We start from the raw sequence: 27,793 nt of genomic DNA, 5'->3' as shown, positions 1-27,793 counted from the left end.
ATAAATTTTTCAAAAAGTGAACACACTTGGCTGAATAACCTTCTGTACAGCTACATTTGTGAAGGCATAATTGCATGGTTCCGCTTTTTAATTGAATCTGTTCGTATTGCGGAATATGGTCCTAATTCTTATTTCGCATACGCTGTACCCTAAAATTTCCTAGACACTAGCCGGCCGGGCACTTACAGTTTAAGGAAACTGCGGATGCCGATCCATTGATCCGGATAGGCCAACGTCCGCCCCCAGCGCTCATGCAGCGCCGCGACCTTTGCATAGACCTCTTGGTCAACGGGCAGACAGTGGTCATTGACGGCGGCCAGAAAGCGTCGGCACTGTACAGCAGCGGCCTCCGTGCACTGAAAGCGTAGAAACGGAATGGTCACGTTCGGCTGAGCATCCACCGAATCCCTGCGCGTCGTTTTATTTCCAGGCCACGCTGAAGCGCTCCAACTAAACATATTGGTCACCAGTGGTCGGATAAGAGCCGGATCGGAGGTGGTGTAATTGATCAACAAAAGTTCGTCACACACCGTCATCAACTGTGACAACGCATAACAGTCTAGTGTGGTAAACTGAAAATGTCCGCCGAGACGCAATAGGGTGAATGCCGCAGTCTGCCCTATATCGCTACCGTTCTTGGAGATGACTCTGCGCAAGCGTAGGCCTTTAGTCGGGAATATCTTTGAAAGTATGCTCACTTTCCAGGGAAGTAAGATACGACGCTCATCAGTGGATATCGGACCGTTGTCCATAAAGCCCAGGGTTCGGGTCGTCGCGGAGACCGTTCGGTCCAGAATCTTGACGAATCTGTATTCCAGTTCGCAGTCTTCTACTTCTACATTTCGGGATTTCCTGGTGCTGCTGGCAATCAGTGCAGGGATTGTACGATAATATGCTGGTGGGCTGTGTAGTCCCGCAGCAAGAGGCTCCAGAGCGGAGTTACGCTGAGAAAGGTCAACAAATAGTGAATATTATACAGCTTTTGTCTTCTGTTATGGATAATCTGCCAGACACCCGGAATATGCTGTAGAATGTATGTAATATCAGTAGACGGTAATACAGTACATACGCTTCTGGTATATAAGTACTTCATCGTTGCGAAATTTAGAGGCGTTTTTTTTGGGTAGCGCGAAAGTTCCCTGATCTTCGTTTTGCTTTGCTGACCGACATGTTGCTCGCATCCGGACAATGGACGAGTTAACACAATAAAAAAATGAAAAAATAATGTCGGAGGAAGTGATTTCGTCCGTGCAGTCTCTAGACTACAATGCTAAGGGGCCTATGTTAGTACCAAAATGTGGGTGCAGACTGCAGAGCAAACTACTCGCACAACGACTTTTGCTTGCCGACACAACGGTCGGGTAAACATTATGTCGGCCAGCAAAAGTCGTCAGCAAGTTGGCCATTTCGTCCGCGAAATTCGTCGATCATCACTTCATCGAACAGACACAATGTTGCCCCATCACGACGTCGAACTAACGTTTGGCTAAACCATCTCAGTTTTCTTAGGTTTCTTAGTTTTGTAGATTCAGGTTTCTCAGTTTTTTAAGTCACCTAAGTTTCTTAACCGTCGCCCTCTTGACGGTCGACATTATGTCGCGAATTGCCGGTGCATAAAAGGTGCCATTTCATATCGCGTTTAATACAGCACTTAAAGCTGAACAGCACACATATGCACTGGAATAAGTGCCGTCTGACGTACCGCTTAATTCGTAGCTGAGTAATAATGTCTAAACTAAGAAGAACACCCGCCAGGACCGGATACGAAAGGTCGTTGATGCACCAGTCATCGAAATGGACGCCTGCAATAATAGCCACGCCGTCCGCTCTCAGTATAAGGTTACAGACTGCAGTAGTCACCCTCAGAAGTGAGGCGGCAGAGTGTGAACAAGGGGAAAGCAACACACGGGCAGCGGGAGCAGCATTTGTGAAGACACATGAATTCACACTGCCCGGTGTGGTGTATTCCAGCCGTTTAATGTCCAGAGCGCCGCAACGGATAAGCAGCAAACTAATCTGGAGCCTTCTGTGACTTACCAGCGCTACCCGGTGGATCCAAATGGCGCGTGCGATTCGTGCAGTTAATAATGCTCATGCTGTACACTTCCAGCGATTGTTGCTCGCGGAGATAAGCCTGGCAGGCTTCTTTCAGGGCCTCCTCGTTCCAGAACATGCTGCGCCCCTCTGCGTCACCGTGCATTTCGGCGCAAACCAACGTGACCCTGTTGATGCCCACTCGCACAAAGACACGACAAGCAAGAGGTATTTCATACTCAGGTGTCCATTGGCCGGTGCCTCCCGGCGCAAGTGAAAATAAAGTGGTTCCATCCAGCAATTCGCTTAAATTCACCGCTGGCATCACACACACGATCACGAGGACCCAGCGTTAACCGGCATGTCCGTACCACGAACCTGGGCAGACTCACCACATCGCGCAGCAGATGGGCCTGGTGGAAATCAATGACGTGCTTCCGAAATACAAGGCCGTCCATTCGGCCGAACATACTGGGCTCTCCGTCCGGCAACGGCTGCGCTCCTTGACGGATATGCACAATCCGGGTTGGCCCACGGTCATCCAGGCGAACTATGCAGAACATGCCCAAAGTATCAATGATGGTGGCCGGCCGAAGTACCATTGGTCCGCCGTCCGCGAGCCGCACGGCCATCCGCAGCGAGGAGTCATGACCTGACGGGTTGCAGCTTAAGAAAGAATGCGGCCAGATCTGGCTGGAATGGATCCACTCGGCAAGGGCAGTGGTTGAGTCGAAATCTACAAAGAACTTGTCGCCGTCACTATCCTGAACGTATCCCAGCCACCACTGGTCGTTGTCGCGCTGCACCAGCACCGTGTTCCCGTAGTTGACCTCCCGCGCGCCCGAGTACAGCTGGCGATAATAACGTGATGTTCCAATCATGGTATTTGGAAATTGACTGACAATTTTATTGAAGCAGTTTACTCGGCCCGCTAAAAACTAATTAAATCATGCTTCAGATGTTGAAGTAGCAGTGCGAGCTGTTAGTTTCACTATGCTTCTTCACACAGAATATGTGCAAATAACGAGGCGCGTGGTCGATTTCCAGAGCAAGCAGATCCTGTTGGCACAGTCATTGTGATGTGAGACGAGGCTCACTAGCGTTCACGCCCGTGGCGCTAGGCGCTACGCCTTCGGATTACGGTCTGTGACGTGTCTCGCTCTGATTGGCTAGCTTGAGTTGTGTTAGTGGGCGCGGCTTAGCACGTGCTGCACAGTGTTACACACTGTTGAATTGGTTCTACGATTTACGATCGAGCTGTGCCGATCACTTGTTGATTTCTGGTCTCCAGACTTTCAATATTATTAAAAGTCAGCTATTAGCGGTGCGACGTTTCGCGATTCCGCGTAGTTCGCTATACATATCGCATAGCTCACTCCACGGGATAGATTCCGTTTCTGTCTCCGTATCTGGATCACAGTTGGATCTAGCATTAGATGGTAGCAGAGCCGACAGCGGTTCTCTGATTGATTTGATTTGATTTGTCAGGCATATTTGGCCTGTTATTCAACGTGTTACCCGCGACCAGCAAGGCGCAGGTCTGTTCTACAGCAAAGTGCACACCACAAGCGGTGCAAGTTCCTCATCTGACGCGGATTACCAGCTTTGGCTTTCGGTACAGTGTCTTCAGCGAAGACCTGTGCTATTTCCTCAGCTGTGAAAGAGTTCAAGAGTTCAGTCGTCAGTGTTCCTCGGTGTAGAGTCTTCAGCGAAGACCTACACTGGTGTCACTGATACTCGGCAAGGCTTCAGCGAAGCCTAAGCCGTGGGCCACAAGAGGCGAAGCGCCGAAAGGGGCGCACGGGGAAAAGACAGATCAGACTCCTCCAAACTGGTTGTAGAGCACTACTGTTGCTACGGCACAGCCGGCACAGTATTAGATTAATAGCGCGAGGCACGCTACGGAACAGCGGCGACGCGGGAACGGAGTTGGAGAAGAACTGGATCATCTGGATCATCTTTCCCGTGGAACGGACGGTCAACAGGTAGAAAACCGTTATTAATTACGGCATTGGTTAGACGGTAAAATTGGTAATTTTCATTGGTCCGTACTGAGCTGAGCATAAAAATAGGCGGAGTTTTGCACGCGGCGCGCATGTCTGGCCGTCGACCGTGACGTCAGGCTAATATAAATTTTAAACGGAGAAGCGCGATTGGTCGGTTATTTGAACTATGATTGGCCGAAAATTGAATCGAATAATTTGAGCTAGCTGACCAATAGGAACGAAGTAAACAACCCGAATGGGGATTTTCCTCTGAACTCGGGTCGTAACGGGAAAATTGATTTGAGATGAGATAATTGGGCGGGAAAGTGACCTTTAAACTTGAATTGAGTTGAGAAGTGACCTTTTGAGTTGAAACAGAGGAAAAGTGACCTTTGATTGAATTGAGCTGGAAAGTGACCTTTTAACTTAAAACGAGTTGAGAAGTGACCTTTTGAGTTAAGACGAGTATGAAAGTGACCTTTATGACCAGAAGTTGACCTTTGAGTTTGGAAAGTGACCTTTAATAAAAAGTTGGAATTGACCAAATTGACCTATTTAAGTGACCTTTAGGATCTGAAAGCGACAAACGGTGACCTTTATTGAAGTGAAATTGAAGTGAATAGTAGTACAGCGATATCAGCAGCTGTAGGATTTCATTCGTAAACGTGTTTTGAATTGTAAAACGGTTTCGAAGTTTTGTCTAAAGAGTGACCTTTAGGGCAAACCTCTCGAAGTTTTTATCGAAAAAGTGACCTTTAGCAAGGACTTAGAAAAATTTCGAAAAGTACAAAGTCACCTTTAGGACAATTGAATAAACCATACAATAACGCGTGTGTGAGAACAATTGACAGGAGCGTCCAAGTTATCCGATCAACATGGACAAAGACAAAGAGGAACCGACATCGAACAGCAGTCAGGGAAGCAAAAGCTCCCGCAGCTCACAGCAAGGTGCACCAAACCCGTACAAGAAAGATTTGCACACGTACTCACGTCCAGTCGGACATGAGCGGAATACTCGAGCGCCCAAGGCATTCGAGAGGAAGGATTCACGAGGCTCTGATAGTACTTATCAGAAGGCGCTCGAGTCGGTCACTAATCAGGAGAGCTCCAGCGATGACCAGAAGCACACTCCCGCGTCTGCGGCGGGAGGACAACCGATGAACCAGAAAAAGGTCACTGGTGAGGATGGAACCACAGGAAAGGAAGCGGAAGCAGTGGGGGCATCACAGCTGGATGCTACCACTGTCGGAACTGACGAGCAGGATAAGAACGTGAACCTGGCTCAAAGGGATGTTGGACAGACAAAGGTCACCGAAGAGGAATTGGCTGAACTAGGATTGGATGACCTTTCACTGAACGATAAGACTGCAAACGATGACCTTTGGGCAACTCCAATGGTCTCAGATGAATCGAACGAATCATATTTCACGGATGATGAGACGACGATGAATATGTCGTTCCAAACTGCAATGCGACAAGCCGACCGGGCTGAAGAGATGACACCGTTCAAAGAGATACCGGGGCATCTTATCGAACGGGCGCAAACAGGAAAGGTCATCAACGTACGTCCACCGTCACCGAACAGTCCCACGACAACTTTGAGGAGACGCGTTAGTGAATTGGAAAACGAACTCGAAGTAAACGAACGTCAGGCGGACAAGCGGAAACAGGAATATCGAGAAAGGCTGACGACACTTGAGAACCGCCTCTTCGACCTGGAGCAGCAACAGGGCGACCTTCAAAGTGCCGCAGACGGCTGGAAAGTCAAATACGAAAGACAGAAGGAATTGGCAGATGAATATTTGAAAATGGCAGATGACAGAGAAATGGAAGGTCATCTTGCAGTCAATGACCTTAACGAGAGTATGTCGGAGGAATCAGCGGAAAGGTCACGGCACTTAGCCGAATTGAAAGACGAGTGCGACTTACTGAAACAAGAGGTCACTGAAGCTGAAGCAAAAAGAGACGAGTACGCGACCAAACTCGCCGAAGCCACTCAACGATTGTTGACAAATACTACTGAAGTATTCAAGCTCAGAAACGATCTGAAGCAACGGGACGAGAATATTGGAATACTCCAACGAGAATCGAAAGGTCATCAGAGAAGAGCTGATGAAGCCGTCCAAGCGGCTAAAGACCTGAGGGACCTTACAGCCACCGAAGGCGTGAGGCTGAAAAATGAGATAAAGCAGGTGACGGAAGAGAACAAAGAGTTGAAGGAAGATAACGGAAAGGTCACTGAAGAGAATAAAGAACTGAAAGCAACCGCCAAGACACTTGCCGAACAAGGCTTGAGGTGGGAGCACGAGGCACATCTCTTAGACACAAAGGTCACCGCGCTCGAATTGAAAGATAAGGAATGGCAACAAACCGTCCATCAGAAGACACAGGAGATCAGCAAACTCAACACGGAGTTGATTGACATGACCCAAACGGTAATGACAGGGGAGGATGAGCTCACCCAGACGAAGAATCAGTTGAAGGCAGCAGCCGAAGAATATACGAAACTGGAAAGAGATGTGACCCAGTTGGTGGAACACATAAAAAAAGTGGAGAATGACACTGAAAAGGTCATTCAGGAGAAAACGTTCCAACTCCACCAGCACATGTTGAAGGTCAAGGAGGAGAATCAGGATTTGAAAACTGAGAAGGAAGAATTCCAGCTGAAAGTCAAACGCCTTGAAGAAGAGAATAAGGCCCTTAACATGTCGAACAAACACAAGGACGAACAGCTGTTGCAATATGGAGTCAGAACAGTAACAGTGGAGTCGCCCCCGCCCAGTTACAGCAAGGCGCACGAAACGGGCACGGGCAAAAGCTTCCATTTTGAAATGCCATTACGAACTGGCACCGGCAGAGGAAATGTTAAAGCAGAACAAGATGGTGAAAAGGTCAAAGATGACAAAGAGCCACCATCAGGAGGCTATCCACACACGAGTCACGTCGACCCCTCGCATATCGAAACGAACGTGTATATCGACAAAGGCCGACGGGACAGACCCTCCAGCCGTCAAGAGCGCCAACGGAAGTCCCGTTACGGAAAGGCGAAACCAAAACAAAATGACGATGAAAATAGCGAAGAGGAGGATGACCCGACAGCGGAATCGACAGCGGCGCAATTGACAAAGGCGCTAAATTCGATGGCTAGGAAAACGACATTAGTGACCTTTGACGGAAGTCGCGATGCGGTAAATGGCTGGACACAATTGGTCCGAGATACACAGCGAACCTACCGACTTACGGATGATCAAATTTTAATCGAAATAGCTAGTGCGGTGAAGGGACCGGCAAAAACCTGGTTCGAAGGAGAGAGAGAAATCGCACTCCAGGAAGAGATCGAATATACGGTTACAGAATGGATGACCAAATTCAAGGATGAATATGGTGACCGCGACGAAGAAGTTCTTGGCTTACGGGAAGCCATGGCAAGGAAATTCGACCTAGGAAAAGAAACACTTGACCAGTTTTACCAGGCGATAATGAAATATAAAGCGAAGCGGATTATCACTGAGAAACAAGCAGTCGGTTTCCTGATTGAAGGATGCAGAATAGACAGTGACCTTTATAAGGCACTGCGAACGCAACAGTGCAGAACACCAACCGAAATCAAGGATTTTTTCCGACATTGGTCGGCGGGAGAGGAAAAATATAAAGCGCCTAAAGGTCAACGTAATCAGGAATACGTGACCATCCGCCAAGGCCAAGTGGAAAATGTACCGCAACAGCGAATGGCAGCTGCACCAGTCCAGCAGCAAATGGAATATCGTGCGGAAAACCCTGTCAGAGATCACCGAAAGAGTGACCTTTATTGACGGTCAGACGGGACAACCGATAACGTACGCAATGGTAGCAGCAATACAAGCGGCGGCTCAAGTGAGACCGGCACCCCAGAATGTGGCTCCGCCAGTACCACAGAACGCGGCCCCTTGAACGTGGGGTTACCACAACAAGGAGTGGGCAATGGAAACTTTGGCGGAAATGGTTATGGAAACGGAAATTGGAATGGAGGTCAAGGAACTTCCAAACCAGAATCAAGGTCAAGGTTACTTCCGGAATCAACAAGGTCAACAAGGGTCACGGACAGAGTTTAAGTTCCAGCTGATTGATGGATGGGTGGCGAATGGAGTGCAGATGTGTCAGTACTGCATGTACGGAAACCACCAGACGCAGGGATGCAAATTCGCCAACACACCACCGGAACAGAACCCGAACCTGTTTGCCTTTAACGAGTGGCAACGACTGCGCGGGCTCGGTGGTTGGCGCCAAGCAGTCGCAAACGGATATGACCTAATTGGCCAATGGTATCAGCACAAAGCAAACTTCCCAAATCAACAAGGAAACGGGAATAATGGAAATGGCGGCGGCCAAAATGGCGGCTATGGCCGTGGTGGCTACGGCCGCGGAGGCTTTAGAGGGAGAAACAGAGGCTTTGGCCGCGGAAATTGGAATGGCGGCAACCGAAACGGCGGAAATGGAGGCGGCCAAGGAAACTACCAACAGGGTGGTGGCCAAAATAATGGTGGTGGCCAGAATAATGGAGGCGGACAAAATTATGTCCCGGTAAATAACGGCGGACAAGGAAATGTGCAAGGCAACGTCAGGAAATGCGCAAGGCGCTCAACAGGAGGTGCGCCGGTTCAGGGAAACGGGCAAGATCAGTAGGCGTCGGTGAGCCTACTGATCGACCCGACCCGAAACCACCGGATAAAAAGGGAATGGAAAGGTCACCACTGCAGAATGGTACTGCAGTGAATGTGACCACTGCGACGGCTATAAGGATGCCGTCAGCGCAAAAAGAAAGTGGACCGGCTATATGGATGCGCCAACCACAGCAAACGGCTATATGGATGCCGCTACAGCAAACTGAAACGGCTAGATGGTTGTCGTCATTGCAAAAGGAAATTGAAACGGCTATAAGGATGCCGTCACAGCAGCAAAACGAACTGGTTATCGGGAAACCAGTACAAGTGGATAAAAGGTCACCGCAGAATGGTACTGCGAGTGGAAACGCGCAACGGGACCAAAGGTCACCGCAGAATGGTACTGCGAGTGGAAATTGTCGTGACGGTAGCGCGACACTGCGAACAGCGCAGCAAAATGAAAGGTCACCGCACTGCAGCGAAGAAGTGCTGGCGCAACGACGCGCACAACGGAATGTAAAGATTAAACAGGCGTTGCTGAATCAGAAGAAACCGCAGAACGACACTGCGCAAGAGGAAAATGAACAACATGCGAAATTCCGAAAACACTTGGCAGAAAATGACAAAGCGAATGAGTCACGCTGCGATTGTTATGGAGAACCAAAGCCAAAGCTCTGGAATTGTTGCGAGAACGAGGAAGATAAACTGATAAGGCAAAAATGGATGGAACAGAATATCACTGTTACCAGTAAAGATGAAAGGTCACCTTCCGTAGGAAAAGTCCAAGTGAAAAGTAAAGGAGCAAGTGCGAACGCTAAAGGTCACGGTGAAAGCGCCGTGTTAAAAGGTCAAGAAACAGACTTGACACTGCGAACAGCGCAGCAGAAGAATAGCGAACCGGCACAGCAGAACTCCGACGACTCACTTGTGGATGCAGTAACGCTGCAACGGAAGGAAATATGGCAAAAAGTAGCCTACAGACCGAATGGAAATCACGGGATATGGATACCTGTGACGCAAAAAGCGAAACAGAAAGCGGGAATGTCTCAAGAAGATTACTGGGACATGCGAGAATTGCGAACGCAACATGAGAGAAAACGACTGGAAGAATTGGTTACCGGGAAAGAAGTTAAAAGGTCACCGAACCTTGCTCCAGTATTCAACGCAACTGAATACAAGAACGCACAAGCTGACCTGAATAACCCGCGAAACGCACCACCGGAAGATAAGCCGTCGAATTATGGAGAAAAAGTTCCCATACAAAAGTTGACGGGTGGCGGATTCGTCATAAAGCGCAATGAAAGGTCACAAGACTTAGCGCAAAATGAACAAAAAGAACGGTCAAATGAGATGGTGCAAATGCAACAGAGTAGTGCAGTCGAAAGGTCACGGGACTTCTCACAAGCACTACAAAAGGATGCCAATGACAAGTCACCAGCCCGAACGGACGGAATGTCTTCGCAGACTGACCCGACGAAAACGAACAATGAAGTATCTGCAAAAGTGATTGAATGGATGACCGAAAAGGGATATGATATGGTTACATACGAAAGGTCACCAGATGAGATGAAAGATAGCGAAGAAGATGAATTGAAGCAAGCTGATCAGATAACAAGTGAAGTCATTGAAAATTGCGAGATAAACGAAACGAAAACCGCAAGAGGAACTGATTCATGAGACGATAAATGAAGTGACTAAAGGTCACGTGGATAGCACAAAAGCAAACTCGCAAGTGCAGAATGGTGAAAAGGTCACCAGTGGTAAAGTGGCTGCAGAGAAGCCAGCAGACAAGAAAAAGCCGCAAAAATTCTACGACGTTCGAACTAACGTCCCACACAGGATTGATAAGCTGAGCGAAATACTGAAACGTCACAGTACTTCAGCGAAAGGACCAGCGCTTCCCGACATGGATCCGGGACCAGTATCTCTAATTCCTGTGAAATGCAAGATACACACATTGAAGATTCAAAACGGAAAATTGCCCAAAAGAATTGAAGCGTATACACATGAAGTGAAAGTGGGAGACATAAAGGTCAGCGCAATGTTGGACACCGGCGCTGAGACGTCGCTGATCAGCAAACCGTTTTGCGAGAAGAATGGACTTCATATGCTCCCATTACCACCAGACAGGCTGGTGAGAATAAATGGAATTAGTGGGACGTCAGGATTCATGGTGACACATTACTGTGTAGCACCGGTGACCTTAAGGAAGAAGACTAGCGAACATTCCTTCTACGTCCGACCGAAGTGCGATGACGTACAAGTGTTACTAGGATTTGACTTCTTAGAGAAAAAATTCGTACTGATGGATAATGAAGGGGAAGAAGAAGAAGAAGATGACCCCAAACCAGTCGCCAAAGTTCAAGTCGGAAAGGTCACCGAACTTGTAAAACAGACGGGAAATGCTCAAACGGTTAATAAAACGCTAATCCCAGTACCAGAGGCACCGGGAAAGGCAAATGAAATGGGGGTGAAAAAAGAATTGTCACCATTTGAGCAGCTGCAAATGATTCAACAGGAGATTGAAAATACACTCAACCGGACAATGCTGACACAAAAGGGAAGAGAAAAGGTCATCCCAGTACCAGAGGCACCGGGAATGACGAGAGTGCAGCAGAACGAGATTAGCCAACGGACAATCCCGGTACCAGAGGCACCGGAGAAGAAAAGTGAAAGTGGAAATGTCAAAAAAGTGAACGAGAGAAAAAAAGAACCGCTTGCGCCAGACACGGATGAGGCGATCATATTTCTCCCGGACGGGAGAAGTATGATCATGAATAACTTCGTGAGCAAGAGCCACAGAAAAAGAATATGTCGAAAAAGTTATCCCAGTACCAGAGGCACTGGGAAAGGAAAACGAAAGATCACCAGCGACAAGAGTTGTGAACTTGAAACCAGAGCGCACTTCGAACCTTTTCGAACCACGACCTGCTACCGAAAATGAAACAGAAGAAAAAGATTTGCAAAGAGTACCAGAGCGTACCCCGAATTTTTTCGAACCTCGATCTGCTACTGAAAATGACGAAAGGTCACCAACACTCGAAGAGATAGCTGCTACACAGAAAGAAGCGGCGGTCGCAGCAAAACAATCGCTCGTGCCTGGTATGGAGTGGGCAAAGCCTATCCCAGTACCAGAGGCACTGGGAATAAAGACGGCCAAAGTGGATAAAAAGAGTGAAAGGTTACGGATATTGAAACGAATAGCTGAAGAAGAACAGATGTTCGCGAGCGAAATCCGCGACAAAGCGCTTGAACGATTGAAAGGTCACCAACTGAACAAAGAACCAGAGATTATTGAAATATCCTCCGACGAAACGAGTGTAACGGAAATTGAATGTGAGCAGAGAGCCACGACACAGGAGAAGGAGGTCACCAAGCCGCAAACGAACCGGAGGATATTAACTCCAGAAGAACGAATGGGGAGTTGCGGACACGGTTACTACGAGGATCCGTGTAGAGTGCAACCACAATGGGAATGCACTGAATGTCTCCAAGACGCCTCCCAAGATGACCTTTCAGAATGGCCGAGATGTAACGCTGCATTAGCAGATCTTAAAGGTCACGTCCAAAAGAAAACGAAGAGCATCATGCGGACAAACGAAATGTGGAAACCACACATCGAACGGTATCATTGGAATAGATATCGGACTTGGTTGTCATGCGTGAAAAACTTTATTATGGGGAGAGGAAAATGGCTGAATCATTGGCAGCAACGTGTGGAGAATGGAATCCAAGACCCCTTTGACCCAGTAAAAACGGAACGGAAACTCGAAAGAGAGATAGACGTAATGAATGAAGAAGTACAGCTATGGGAAGAAGCGAGAATAGAACTGTTCTGGGACTTTCGCATAAACCATATGTACAAAGGTCAAGGGAGAACAGTCATATTCCCAACAGGACTTGGTACACCGGTATATGAATCGGTAGTGGTATCCTGTAAAGCACTCAAAGATGATAACTGGCAGATATTCGACAAATACTGGAGGAAATTCGAAATGGAGATTCCAATATTCGACGCAAAGGAGATGCGCGAATTGCAAGTAACCCGGAAAAGAAGGTTACCGGGATTGATGGAGAAGAAAAAGGTGACCTTTGCACCAGATCCAGATGGAGTCGACTATCCAGAACGAGGTGGTGATACGTGGTACATGTACGAAACGATTCCGAGTGATGACTGGGTCACCGAAGAACTCATGGCAAATTGCGTCTTTGTTGGTCCCAAACGGCCTAAAGGTTATGAGAAGGTCCAACAGGACGAAGTTGATAAAGAGACTGTAAGAGAAGCGAAGAAGGAAGAAACAGCTAAAGAGACAGCTGAAGGAGGATCGAACGAGACGGAAGAAAGTCCGAAATCAGCCTTCGACATTGCACAGATGTTACCGACCAGAAAAGAAATGTGGAAGAAGTTTAAAGAGGAAGTTGAAAGGATATCAAACGAACAGCAAAACCCAGCAACAGAAGCAAAAAACGGGGAAAGGTCACTCGATAACGGTGAGGAATGTCCGCCGGTCGAGTTGACCGAAAAACCATTAACGAACCTCGAGAGAATAGAAAAGTCAAAATCAGACGAAGAAAGGCCAAACTCCGATCAATCAGAAAGGTCACCAATGAGAATCCGGGTAGCGAGGAGTCACCCGAGAATCGCTGCACGAAATGGAAGAAAAGCAAAGGAAGCGGACAAACCTCTGCTCAAAAATTTAAAAACGAAAAAACTTAGCGATTCACGGAAAATGAAAGTGACCTTTCATCAGAAGATGAAGAGTTGATGAACGTCCACTTGAAAAGCTGACAAAGGTCAAGCTACTGCACAAGAATACGAGAGCAGTGATTCGGACTCAGAATGGACGAGTTCAAGCGATAACTCAACGACTTCAGAAGATTCAGGCGTAAGTGACCTTTCAGAACAAGAGGACTTACTGGATTTGGATGAAGACGACGAGGTGGATGAAGAAAAAGAAAAGGATATTAAAGTCAGAAGATTGAAAGTGGAAAAGGCTAGAATGTCGAAAGATGTGATCAAAGTCTACAGTGATCAAAGAATCAAATTGAAACCGTCAAACTGCACACGGGTAGAGGTCAAGATGGGAAAATATGCACCGGCTCAGAACAAGTTGATGTTTACACCGGTCCCACAAGTGGAAACTGAAGTGCAACCGTTGGCAGGAGTGACGGATCACAGGGGAAAATACTTTGAAATCGTCATTGCGAATCACAGTAGCAAATACCGAGTCGTGAAGAAAAATCAGCTTCTCGGATATGTTGAGCCGTATGAACACATGGAAAATGTAAAGGTCAATGCTGGGACAGTAAAGAACGTACTCGAAGACCCAGAAGTGGATGATACAACCAAAGCTGAATTGACAAAAATAATTGGAAATTTGAAGCTAGGACCTGATCTAACTGAAGAACAAAAGAACGACGTGTATAACGCGTTCTGGGAATTCTGGAAAGTCTTACCGACGTCAAAGAAACCGTACGAAGATGTGAAAGGGGTCACTCACGTTATCGATACGGGAGACGCGAAACCAGTCAAATGTAATCCGGCCAGAACGAGTTGGACAGGCCGTGAATTCATTACAAAGCATATAGAAGAGATGTTGGCACAGGACGTGATCGAACCGTCAGACGCCGAGTGGAGCTTTCCAGTCGTGCTGGCTGTGAAAAAGAACGGCGACGGAACGATGGGAACAAGATTTTGCGTCAACTACATTATGCTGAATAAGTTGACGAGGAAGAATAACTACCCGTTACCGAATCCGGACGAGTTGCTTGATGCGTGTGCAGGCAACAAATACTATGGAAAAATGGACATACAAAGTGGATTCTGGCAGATCCCAATGGATCCAGCGTCAATCAACAAGACGACCTTTGTAACGCAAGATGGAATGTATCGATTTAAAAGAATGCCATTTGGAGTTTGTAATGGACCAGCAACATTCCAATTGTGCATGGATAAAGTACTGTCGAAAGCGAAAAGAAAGGGTTGCGTTTTCGGGTACATTGACGACGTGATTTTCGCCGGAAAAACTTGGGCGATCTTCATGCAGAATTTGAGAAACGTCTTAATGAGTCTAGTCGAAGCGGGATTCACGATCAAACCGACCAAATGCGAATTCGGAATGAGACAAATGGGATTCCTGGGACATATCCTTAGTGAAGATGGAATTCGAATGGATCCTGAAAAGGTCACCGCAGTCTCAGAATTTAAACGACCTCAAACAGAACGACAGTTAAGGTCATTCCTTGGACTGGCGAATTACTACCGCAAGTTCATAATGGGATATGCACAGAAGACTTGCCATTTGTATGAGCTGTTGAGACAAGACAAACAAGTAAAGAAAGACTGGACAAAGGTACACGAAGATGAATTCAACAGTTTGAAACAACTCTTGTGTGAAGGCCCAGTATTGGCAAAGTTTGACCCCGCGAAACCGACCGTTATTGAATGTGACGCAAGCAAAGAAGGAATTGGAGCAGTGTTGTCACAGGACGGACATCCGATTGCATACGCGAGTCGCGTGTTACATGGAGCTGAAAGAAATTACGGCGCAACGGAATGGGAATGTCTGGCGGTAGTGTTTGCCGTCAGAAAATTCAAGCCGTTTATTGATTATGCGGAATTCACCGTAAGAACGGATCACCAGGCGCTGACCAACCTATTGAGGTCGGAAACGAATAAAGTTGGAATGAACCCGCGTTTGACCAGATGGGCAATGGCGCTGCAAGGTCACCAGTTCAAAATCGAGTATAAGCCGGGAAAGTATTGTGACAATGCGGACGCGTTATCAAGAGCGCCGATCGAAGGGCCAACGTGTCACGAGGAAGAATTTGATGAAATCCCAAACTTCGAGGACTACAAGAAGGAGTTTGACACGAAAGAACCAGCAATTGAAATTGGACAGTTGTTCCTGCAGATGGTGGAACAGAGGGAAAAACGATTAAAGGTCACCTCAGCTACGGCGAGTGAGTCGGCTGAAACGGAAGCAAAAGTGAACCGAGTTAAAAGCTGGTTGCCTACCGTTAGTGACTTAAAGGTCACTGGACTTGATGCGAAATCTAAAACGCAGAATGAAAAGGTCACGGGACTTGATGAAGTAAAAGAGAATAAAGATGACCATTGGGAAACGGACAAAGTTACACAAGCGCTAAACGAATGTCCGATTAAGTTGTTGAGATTCCCAAAACAGATGAAAAAGAGATACAAACCGCTACCACGCTGCAAGGTCATCAAGGACTGGAATGAACTCAGCACAGCGACAGTCCGCATTGTCAACCTGCAAGGTGACGAGGAAGAGGAAGACGACTCGAACTTACAATTGCGCAATAAACAGTTGAAAGACCCCCATCTGGCAATGATAATAGATGAATTGGAACACCTACCAGATGCCGAAACGAGATCGAAATTTGAAGTTCATTACCAGTTATGGAACGGTATACTATACCGAGTAAAGGATAAAAATGGCAAACTTGAAAGGTCATATGTGGTGCCGTTGTCGATGCGAAGAGCAATAATCCACGCATTACACGACGAGAAAGCGGCAGGACACTTGGGATTTGAAAAGACATTGACAGCAATCCGACTGAGATATTATTGGGATAGGATGAGTACAGATGTAAAGAATTATATAACTGCCTGTCAGGGATGTCAGTTTCGTAAGACACCGAGGAAATGCCCACCCGGGAAATTGCAAGAGATAAAGGTCGGACATCCGTTCTTCCGGGTCTACGCGGATTTGAAAGGACCATTGCTACCGACGAAGAAACGTGGATACAAGTACATAGCGGTATTCATCGATCAGTTGACGAAATACGTGATTGCCGTACCAATGAAGACGGCTACAGCCAAAGAATTTGCCAAAGTATTCGTCAAACATGTGATATTGGTACATGGAGCGCCACACATCTTACACACGGATCGTGGACGGCACTTCACAGCTGAAGTTTTGGCAAAGGTCACCAATGTGTTTAAGATTAAACACACATTTGGAACAGCATATCACCCAGAAGGTCAAGGCCAAGTCGAAAGACAGATGCAGACGATTGCGGATGGCTTGGCGCAATACTTGAAAGCGGGAAACGAAAGGAAGTTCAACAAGTACCTCCCATATGTCATTTCGGCGATGAACAGAGTCGTACACGCCACGACCGGATATTCAGCATATTATATGCTGCACGGCAGAGAAATGACAATGCCGGAGGATGTCGTCACAAAAACGAACATCCCAGACGATTATGGGACCCCAGATGAATGGGTTGAGACTATGAAGAAGAACTTGACCTTTGCTGAGGAAGTGGCGAGATGCAACATTAAAGATGCTTACGAAAAGAATGCGGAAATTTACAACAAGAAGAAATCGGAGCCAAACTTCAAAGTCGGCGACCTGGTATTGATACGACTCCCAAAGGATACGAAACAAGGGAAGAAGGAAAACCAATCGGACTTTAAGTCAAAATACGATAAAGTATGGAAAATTCTTAGCTTCCCGCGAGCAAACGAAGCAGAGGTTATTGAACAGAACCCAAAGAAGGAAGCGGACTTAAAGGTCGTCTCAATCGACCGCCTGAAACCATGGCATCCACCATTGCCAGATGAAAAGTTGGAAGGCGATCTTCAAAAAGAGATGGAATCAGAGCGAAGTCCACAAAATGATTTGGATCCCCAACGTAAATCATTTTTCGAACCACCTCTGCTACCCGAAGAGGAAAAGCCGGAAGGAGACAAACCCAGTGAAGCCGAGCATGCTCCGAAAGATGGTATCAGTCAATTTTTCGATCCATGCTCTCTGCTACCTGACACAGGTGGAGATAAACCAAAAAAGAAGAGGGAAGACCGAGGAAAGAGGATAAAGATTTCGAGACAGCAGTTACAATAAAGTTGAACGCAGAAGCTGGGAATTTGGCAGAAAGGTCACCAGGAACTGAAGATGAAGTAGCCAAACGCGCTTCGCAAAAAGAACTCGAACCGAACCAAGATCCTTTTTTCGAACCACGCACTGCTACCGGAGACAAAGATGACCTTTCGAAACAGCGAACTGGCGCCGAGATATCAGAGCGCGATTCGAATTTTTTCGAACCACGCACTGCTACTGGCAATGAGAATGACCTCATAAAAAAGAGAAAGGAGGAGATAGAAGCGGTCAAATCGAAAGCTGAACAATTGGGCCGCGATATAGCGAAAGTCATTGAGGAGAGAAAGGTTAAACAGAAGAGAAAGAAATTGACCCCTACAGAATTGTTGACCCAGAAAGGCGAAGTGGAAGATGCGGCTGACAAAGAACTCCTTGATCGGATAACTAAAGGACGCAGAGAAAATTAACCCACATAAATACGAATAAGGGGTTTACCTCACTTAAAATAGGAGTTGGGAAGGTGTTAAAAGGTCACCACCGTTAAAAAGCTAACCAGTGTTGTTTCATTGTTACAGAAGGTAAGCTCAGTTAATGGATAGATTGGAACGACAGAATTCAGAGATTTCGGATTCGGAAAGTATCGGAAACCCATTAAAGACATCGACCCCAAAGAGAATGGAAGGCGAATATGAGTATGACACCTCATATGGTGAAGGGTCGACGTCGTCAGTCGGAACGGCACAGAACGAACCAGGCCAAGGAGGTTATTACGGCGGCCCGGGGTATTATGTGTATCACGATCCGGGACAGCCAACGAATTATCAAGACACGGTTAACTGGGTGCACCACGGCTTATCTGCCGGAACCCAGTATTCGGGACAAATAACGAGCGCCCCTTATCAATCGCATCCGGGATCGTATACCCCACTGATGGGACCACCGCAAGTGATGGGATCGGCAAGAATGTTGATGCCGCCACCGCAACAGACTACACCGAGCCGATTTATGGGACACGGAGGATTTGGCGGAATGTTAGCGACTCCAGTGCAGTCACAAAGGGCGTCGCCGATCTTGCCACCCTTCCCGGAAACAGGAGGTTTGTCACTATCGGACATTGGAGCACCGCGTTTGAGGACGCCACAGCAATTGGGAGCGCAAAGACCTCATCGGAACTCGCCACAAAAAGGAGGGAGGCGAGGAGGAAACCGGTTCGATTCACCACGACCGCGAGGCGTACTGCCGTCGCTGGGCCCAAATTTGGAGCAGGTCGGACCAGATGGTCTACGGGTAACGCCCCCGGGTGAACCAACGGTGCATGATTATTCACCGAAACTCCCGCTAGATATGAAAGACGATGATGCGCGATTAAACGTGATAGTGAGTACCGAAGAAGGATTGACAGCGGCTGATACAGCGGCCATCCAGGATTTCAACCGTATGTGCCGGGATCTTTATAGAATCCATATGCGAGTCGAGGACGAACATGCATTCTATGGAAGATTAATGAGCCTGGATGCGATCATTGAAGCAGTCCATATCGCCATGAAGGAAAAAACTAAAGTCATCGAGGTCAAACGTAAAGAGTTGGCGATCAGAATCGCCTCGATGAAACAGTACCATCCGGCCTTAACCAATAGAAATTGGCCACCGATGATCGAGAAGATACAGATATTCCTTAAGACGATTCCTAAAGAAAGGGGACACCTGACAAGCAGCGTGGCGGGCCCATCACAGGCATTAGTTCAAGCACCCGTAGAGGAGATGTCGGATAGCGTCCTCCTAGACGCGAAGCGAAAAATCGAGGCGGAACTCACCGAACGAGCAGAAAGGTCACGAGCCAGCTCTACTGCAGGGTCGATACGCGGACGTACTAGTTCGGTCACGGAGCCATCTAGCGGGACCGTGAAAAGCGGAAAAAGAGTAAGGTCACCGACGACAAGTCCAAAGGAAAGTGATAAGAAAGAGCAGCGGACGAAAAAGGTCACGACGAGTAAAGCACCGATCCCGGTGGGTAGAAAGAGTGCACCACCCACGCCGTCGGATCCAGAAGCTGTTTCAGTTCGATTCCCAAAATGTCGGACTTTTACAGTTAAGTACACCGGAACTGACCATAACGAACGAAAAGTCACCGCTCGGATAGTCGATAAAAGGACGAATAAGGAGATCGACTCGTACAATCCTCTAGCGGATAAATCAGTTAAAACCGAGATTGGGGAAAGGTCAAAGACAGAAGTCAATGAGGCCTTACAGTTCATTCCCCCGGAAGAGCGTCATAATCCGAGAGTTCTGATTCAGATGATGAAACACGTGGTGTCCAAAGTCGCGATTGAAGAAAATGCGTGGATCCGTATTAAAGTGGGCACAAATGACGACCACCTGGCATACACATACACAGTGGATGGGAAATTGCTGACGAAAGAGAGAGTTCGGCCAAAATCGACAGCAGATCCAGACCCGAATAAGCGAACATTGGACGATTACGAGTCGACCATGAAGTATACCGATGGAACGTGCAGAAAAGTGACATTGACAATCCACTTCGGCGATGGGACAACGGAGTGTATAACCGCGGTAATCGTTGACCCGATCACAGGAGATCCGATCCCATACGCTCCATGGGACGTGTCAGAAGAAAGCGCCGAGCACGCCAATCGGGCAGCACTTGAACAACTGTGGAATTTGATACCAGTAAGCGAACGTCAGGATCCTTTAGTTCAGGCGAATACGCTGATCAGTATGATGCGACATCGAGCGGAGATAGACGAAGCTCATTTCCGACTCACAAGAAAAATGGAAAACGGAGCGTACAAGACGGTGTTTTATGACGCAAAGAAAAACCCCTTATGGGAGATCGTCACACAGGGACAAACGAAAGAAACACCGCACTTGGAAGGTCAGGCCCTAGACCCGGCACAAGAAGGTGGAGCCGGAGAGATGGCAGAGGCCTCCGTAGCCGAAAAGGCAGGAACGGAGAGTACCCGGAGACCATCGGAACTGGACGAATCAGAAGAGGAGGAAGCTAACGATGATTCGGCAGAGGAACAGACCGACGAAGACGACGACAGGGCCGAGGAGCCCGAGGAAGATAAACAGCCTCCAAAAGTGGTCGTTAAACCGAGGAAAGCGGCTAAACTAGAAGAGGCCATGAACCGTGAGAAGGTCAAGAAAGGTGAATTCCTAAAGAAACGGAAGGAAGAAGAAGATAAGAAGAAAAAGAGTGGTGATGAAAGCGAGAGTACGAGCGCCCGGAAGAAAAAGGGAGACAGAAAGAAGAAAGACGAACCGTCGTCCCATGATGTCGAGATATTGAATGAATCAGTCGGTGAAGCGGAAGAAAGGTCATCCGTACCTATCATTCCTAAGAAATTTGTTATCGAATCGGCGACATCAAAATCAAAGGTCACCGAGCCTGAGCCGTCAACATCCAAAGGAAAGGTCATAGCTGTGAAACAAATTGTTCCAGTCGTCATCTCGGCATCTACTCCGAAAGAGCGTAGGGAAAAAGGAATGCGAGAAAAGGCAAAACGAGAGACGTCTCGTGAATCGGAAGCATCGGAAGTGAGCCTTCCAAGTACTTCGACGGTTAGTACGAGGTCACACATGGACCCGAAAACGATTAGACCCAGAACCGCGGAGCCAGGAAGCCTAGCGGAGGCTCTTGAGAGAGGGAAAAAAGCAAAGAGCGAACCGGCAAAGTTGAAAAAGAAAGGAAAAGAGGCCATGAAAATCGACGCATTGGCAATGGCCAATTACATCGAACCGGATGGAGAAAGTGAACTCGATTACTCGGGAGATGAAGCAGAATTCGAAGATCCAGACAGTGATAATATGACCACGATTGACGAAATTATTGATGCGTTCAATGGAGCGGAGAAGCACTTTACACGAGTAAGAACTACATCAGTAACGTCCAAATTCAGAACGGGTTTAAAGAAATACCTGAGGAAGGATAAACACCGTAGTTTTACCAAACAGAAATTCGATGTGGTATTGGAATACGCTCGGAATGCGGGGAAACTTCTCCAGAAACATCCGAATTTCGCGTATAAGGCTAAACTATTCAGACCGTCAAGCTCGGACAAGTCGCTGACGACTCCAAATGAAGACACCTCAATGCGAGTAGAAAGGGCAGTCGCGGGAATGACAAGCCCGTTGGGGTCAACGAGTCACCGGATCAGCCAATACATTAACGCCGTGTGGAATGACGGAAAGGGACTGATAAAGGAAATCGACACGGCCACTGAACGCGTGTTGCCCAGGATGATAAAACAGAACATCCTCTCTACAACAAACGCACATAAAGGTTACCCGATTCGATATACGAGAGTAGGCCTGATACCGCCGGAAAAACAAGTCCACTGTCATATGTCCGAGAGTCAGGAGATGGATAAGGTGCCATCGAGTGGAGATCTAACAACTCCCATACTGAATCGGATCGCGCAGTTAACAGCGGAGGAAGAAACAGTTCGGATTAAAGCACAAGCACCGAAAGTGTCGAAAAAGAAGGGACCCATGGATACTGAATCGGAAGAAAGTGACGATGACAAATCAGCCCAAACGCCTTTGGAACCGGCGACAGAAAAGCCTAAAGGTCAAGAGACATCTGGAACTGAGACGGAAGAAACTCAACCGAAAGGTCATGGGACTTCAGAAAAACGGGAGAAAGAAAAGGTCATGCTCCCAATGGACAAGGCAGCGGCAGAAGCAGAAGCTGCATCTGCGCGACAGGTGTACCAGAAATCATTGTTCACACCATTGAAGGAGGCTTTTGAGAAAGAGCGGCCGAAGTCAGCAGATGAAGTGGGAGGTCACGAGACTTTACCACAGAAGGAGAAAGCTGATGAACCGAAATCGGCACAGTCATCATCTGGTTCAATGGCGAGATTGAGGATTGACGAAATGGAGAGAACAGAAGCAACGGACTCGGCAATATCCCCCCAGAAAACGGAGAATAGCGGTACAAAAACGAAAGAGCCGACGGATTACACGTTAGGAGCACCGTTGGATGTTAATAACCGGACATGGAACGAAGTCCAGGCGGCGATTCAGATTACCAGAGAACACGAGATGCTTGGGACGGAACTGAAAAGACAAGTCGCCGAAAATTCTAAAGGAAGATCGTCACTCAGCATGAGTGAGCGAGTCCTGAAACGAGCGTATAAGGAAGGAAAGTTGGGATGCAAATATAACAAGGACAACAAAGTCATTTACTACCTACCGAAACAGGGCACGGACCGCACACCCAGACTTAAAATGGAGCTGGAGGCCTGGAAGATAGCCATCACAGATGTGGCTTTGGACGCCATTGGCGGTACCAATGGAGCTTCTTGGAATGACCTTTCGAACTTCATGGCCGTCCATTACGAACTGGGAGATTTGAACATTGAAAACGATAAAGAGTGGATCAAAAACGCCGTTGAAGCTCTGATCGCGGAGAATGCACTGCATATTAATAAGGACGGCCGAGTGGACTTCAAACCGTATAACCCGCCGGCGAAAGAGTCTGAGTGAATGGGACGAGTGTAATATGCAGCGAGTAATGAACCCTGCATATTACATAAAAAGCATAAAACAGTTAAAAACGAATGAGAAAAGTTTTACGGAAAAATGAAAGTGAAAAGTCAATTCGATTGATAAGACTAATAGAAAAGGTCACAGTAGTCAGAAAGTACTGATAACGTGAGAAAGGTCACCACGTTACAGTGATAGAGAGGGCAGCAGGAGCTAGGAAAGTCTCAGCTCAGTAACGGAATAGGCGTAAAAATGATAGAGAAGCCTTGATAATGGATAAGATGGAAAGATTAACGTGGAAAGGTTATTATGATGGATTGTTTTATGATTGCAGATTTAACAGAGGAAATGGCACAGAAAGGTCAAGCCAATCGGCGGAACCAGGGGACACTTCAAATGGATGTCGATCAGTCTACGGGCTATAACCCAAAGTGTCCGGACTGTTTAAGGAATAACAGAAAAGTTTGACAAGAAGTTCCCGTGCTACACATGTGTTCACAAGTTGGGGGACCCACACATCGTCTCACTCGTGGGACTTATGGAAGCTAAACGCGGGAACATGGATGTCTTTCGGAACCTCATCAGCGCGAGGAATTACGGCAGCATCCCAGTTGAAGAACGAATGCTACTGGAGGATCGTTACCGTGAAGCGATCCAGAATAACGAAAGCGGCTGGGACGAGACTTTGGAGCCGTTGAAATGCCCACAAACGGACGCATACCGGAAGAAATTTGAAGAGGATCAGGAAAAGATGCGTCGGCAACAGCTGGAGGACGAACTCCGGGCAAAGATTAATGCGGCGAATCAAAAGGCGAGCGAACAGGCCGCAAGAGAGGTGAGGCCAAAACCCTCGAGTTCAACTGTACCGACAGCCAGCCTCAACGAAGAAGAAGCGCAACTTACACGTCAGTCTCTTATCATCCAGATTGACACGCTGACGAGTGATCCGGCCGCTATGCAACAGGAACTATTTGATGCGCTGTTACGGGAGAAATGGAGACTACAGAAGGGTTTCGCCCCAGCACCGTACATAAAGAAGGCAATTGAAGAGCGTATGGAAGACCTGCGCAAATCCCGCCAGAACGAGAGTAATGTTCTACAGGCGCTCAGAGGATTCAGACGAGATGACGTGTTCACACGGCCCCGTTCCCCTCCGCATAGAGAAAGGTCACGCGGACATTCAAGGGAACACGAGCGCATCTCTGAAAGACGGAGTGAAAGGTCACGCGAACGTGAAAGGACACGGGATTACCGCAGCGAAAGGTCACGCGAACGTTCCCGTGATCGCGATTACCGTGGCGGAAGAGGATGGGTGCGCCATGGAAACGAGATAACCGAGACAAGTATTCAGCGGAAAATCGATACGGCAAAGATCTTGGCCGCGACAAGAGGACGTGAAGAGCAACGGCGTGCGGAGACTTACCGTACAGAGCCTGAAAAGAAAGGTCATCAGGTGCCGTTGGAAGTTGGCTTCCGTAACCGTAATGTTAGGATGTCAACACCTGAGAGGTCGTGGGATAAAAGGCGCGAACACACGCGAAATCGAACGCCAGACCCACAGGATAAACGATGGCAGGAAAGAGCCAGGTATTATGCGGGTTTCGAATCTGGCGCGAGCAAAAGGTCATCGAGCGCAGAACGGGAAGATTCACCCCCGAAGTATCAGCGGATGGAATCGACAGTCCATGTAGTGAATCCCATCGTGAGTGCGGTACAGGAAGATGACACGATGGAAGGGCCCGGCTCAGTCGCAGAGGCGCCTGCGGCGCAAGAAGATGATATGATGGAAGGGCTCGGTTCAGCCGCAGAAGCGTCCCAAGATAACGTGGTACACCGAAGAAATGTGGTCCTGGACAGTGACCCCCAACCATCCACATCGACGGGTATTGAACCGCCGCAGAGCAGACGACGCGAACAAGAAAGTCTGCGCGAACCGGATGAACGTCGCGAAGTCGGACGGCGAACGACTTCCAGATTCAATAATCGACACCCCGACACAATCGACATGATATACGAAATGCGCGACACCGACGAACAAAAGACGGAAATTTGCCGATACATGGGAATTGACGATGATTCGGCCGATGCGAATAAGATCCACACAATTTTGAATCAGCTGCGTCATTTTTTACTCGATTCGGGCTATGCGAAAGAAATTAAAGAGGGAGTGGAACAAGGGATTTTCCGTCAATTATACATTCCCCGCGACTCAGCAAGGGATTGTTACCTCATTATCCGACGAAACGGACTACATAGCCTATTGGATTTGAATTTGTTGGACGTGCCACTGGACACGACTGACCCAATCGGGATGACACAATTCTGTTACAGAGATTATCCCGAACGACAAGAATATGTCGCTCAGTTTGTATTACGATACGTGAATCCAGCCTTCAAGTTGCTTGCAGCAAGAGCATCGATCGGGTTACAAGTGGATCCTAAAGATCATGCCGCAAGAAGGATGGGGCAAAAGGTTTTCGCTGCAAGATTGGCACATTATAAGACCCATAACCAATTGGTGTCCAATACCATGAAGGACGACATCCCACTACTCTTCCGACCTCACGTGGCGAAATTGGGCGAACCCATGGAACATGTTGGAATAGCCCATACGGCAAGAAAGGCGTTGAAAAAAGTGCAAGATACGAATGGAAAAAGGCAATCTTACACAACGCCATGCCTCCCAGGTAGAAGAGAGGGTAAATAAGATCAAAGACACCATGGGAAGTGACTACGTCGACCCCTTCGACGGAGTTGAAATGTATATCGACGAATTCCTTGTGAAGAAAAGCGATCGGCGCCCAGAACGCGCCCCTAACCAGCTTGGACGACGTGGTCTACGGAACCAGCAGCTCCGGGAAAATCTCGCCGATGTACAGCGTCGACTAGCGGATGACCCCGACAATCGAAGACTGCGATTGGAAGAAAATGACGCACGCCATCGGGTAGAGGCGGTTAAACGCAGTCGCCAAGGGAAAGGTCGCGGTCAGCGAGAAGTTGACCCGGAAAAGGTCATGGCAGTTGATTCCACAGAACCAGTTGACCGAACGTCTGACCGTAACCAACCAGAAAGTTCTAAGAAGCGCCCGCCAAGAGATGGCGAGGAGGACGATTCAAATGAAATGGAATAGTGTTGATCGTTAGGATCACACTATTAAAAGGGCGTCTACGGCAATTGTCGGTACGTCACAAGAATGAGAAATGGTGTTGTATAAAGGCGACGTGACATATTAACATTAACTGCATTTGTGTATTTGTTGTTTTCAGCGTTTATAGCACAGAACCGCAAAAGGATAAAGAAATCATGTGGAGCAGCGATTGGGGTTTAAATTGATTCGGTCTATAAAGCCGGCCCCAAGGGAGTTGCTACGGCAATCAGCCGGCTCTCCTCCTGAAGCGATTCAGTGTTATAAATTTGCAAGAGAAACTACGGTAATCAAGCCGGATCTCTTGAATACGAAAGTGGGCCACAAGCGGCGAAAAAGAGAAAGACAACAGGTGGAAATATTAATGAGGTAAATTTGATGCGGCAGTCAGCCGGCCTCATTAGAGTTGCTACGGTAAATTTTGCCGGCAATCTCTCCGAGCGACTCAGTGTTGAAAATCAACGAGAGAGATAGCGGTAACCAAGCCGGATCTCTCGTACCGAAGCTGGGCCACAAGCGGCGAACAAGAGTAAAAGAATTAATGTGGAAGCGTCATGGGGTAAATTTAATGCGGTAGTTAGCCGGCCCCATCGGAGATGTTACGGTAAACTCTGCCGGCACTCTGGCCGCTCGAGGCATATTGGAGTTGGATGTGCGACGGAAAGGTCAACTTAAAAGTTTTACCAGGGAGGCAAGCGAAGAAATGCTTGAAAGTCGGCAAAAATCGGCTAAGTTCCTCCATGACCTTTAATGGAAGTTTGAAGAAAAGTTGGATGACCCTCGGGATCATTACCGCCCAAGAGAGTCACCGTACCGGAATTCCAGTCGCATGACCTTTTGGGACCATTAACCCATAACGAGTCGCACATCTCAACGGATCATCTCAATAAAGGATGACCTTTATCAGGGAGGAAGCGAATTACGCTTGTCTACATGACGTCCCTCCATGACCTTTAACGGATCTCATTTGATACGCACCATATTCCAAAGATGAAGCAGTATTTCTAAGTCGTACTTGATACGCACCTGATTCTCAAAGCGGATTGTGATGTAAGTCGCACTACGGATGCGCAAAATTGCTCAAGCGAGCGGAATGGACCAAAGTGCGGGAAACGGTGGACAGGACCTGTGACCTTTACGAGTCAGAAATGGAGGATCCTAGTCTACATTTGATTAATACTTTTGTTGATCTTATAACTGTTGATCTGTTTTTGTATTAGAGTTGATATGGAATAGTATTTTGATACAGATCTCTTTATTTTCACATAGTGCATTTGGAATTGATGTGATAAATGGAATAAGAGAATTTGATGTTTTTGAGCACGCACAGACACCGGCAACCGTCTTTTCGTGGATTCGGGAGTGTGTCCAGCCTCAACGGAGCTCGGCATCCCCCCAGAGGCATGTGAGACGAGGCTCACTAGCGTTCACGCCCGTGGCGCTAGGCGCTACGCCTTCGGATTACGGTCTGTGACGTGTCTCGCTCTGATTGGCTAGCTTGAGTTGTGTTAGTGGGCGCGGCTTAGCACGTGCTGCACAGTGTTACACACTGTTGAATTGGTTCTACGATTTACGATCGAGCTGTGCCGATCACTTGTTGATTTCTGGTCTCCAGACTTTCAATATTA

At 47.7% G+C, this 27,793-nt stretch overlaps 3 protein-coding genes across 3 annotated transcripts; all 3 read left to right on the top strand.

Moving 5' to 3' along the window:
• Window positions 1-3,129: 3,129 nt before the first annotated feature.
• On the top strand, window positions 3,130-23,359 carry LOC129600229 (uncharacterized). The gene is made up of 3 exons (XM_055498685.1): window positions 3,130-4,019; window positions 18,084-22,773; window positions 23,354-23,359. Exons 2-3 carry the CDS (start codon window positions 18,100-18,102, stop codon window positions 23,357-23,359), a joined length of 4,680 nt encoding a protein of 1,559 aa, XP_055354660.1. The 5' UTR covers window positions 3,130-4,019; window positions 18,084-18,099.
• Window positions 5,177-6,556, top strand: LOC129600231 (centrosomal protein of 152 kDa-like; the record flags this gene model as incomplete). The annotated part of the gene is made up of 1 exon (XM_055498686.1): window positions 5,177-6,556. A coding segment is annotated over exon 1 (1,380 nt), but the record flags the coding sequence as incomplete, so codon positions are not given.
• LOC129600208 (RNA-binding protein 25-like) lies at window positions 22,673-27,793 on the top strand. Its single transcript, XM_055498653.1, has 2 exons — window positions 22,673-26,200; window positions 26,287-27,793. The coding sequence occupies exon 1, from the start codon at window positions 23,558-23,560 to the stop codon at window positions 25,724-25,726; it is 2,169 nt and encodes a 722-aa protein (XP_055354628.1). The 5' UTR covers window positions 22,673-23,557; the 3' UTR covers window positions 25,727-26,200; window positions 26,287-27,793.

Source organism: Paramacrobiotus metropolitanus, unplaced genomic scaffold (assembly GCF_019649055.1).
Source record: "Paramacrobiotus metropolitanus isolate TYO unplaced genomic scaffold, Prichtersi_v1.0 Parri_scaffold0000167, whole genome shotgun sequence".
Lineage (NCBI taxonomy): Eukaryota > Metazoa > Tardigrada > Eutardigrada > Parachela > Macrobiotidae > Paramacrobiotus > Paramacrobiotus metropolitanus.
The sequence above is the reverse complement of the archived record's forward strand: the minus strand, read 5'-3'. Positions and strand labels throughout refer to the sequence as shown.

Bases quoted from the DNA above. Each gene is read 5' to 3' on its own strand.
- LOC129600229 (XM_055498685.1), top strand. From the start codon at position 18,100: ATGGATAGATTGGAACGACAGAATTCAGAGATTTCGGATTCGGAAAGT.
- LOC129600208 (XM_055498653.1), top strand. From the start codon at position 23,558: ATGGAAGCTAAACGCGGGAACATGGATGTCTTTCGGAACCTCATCAGC.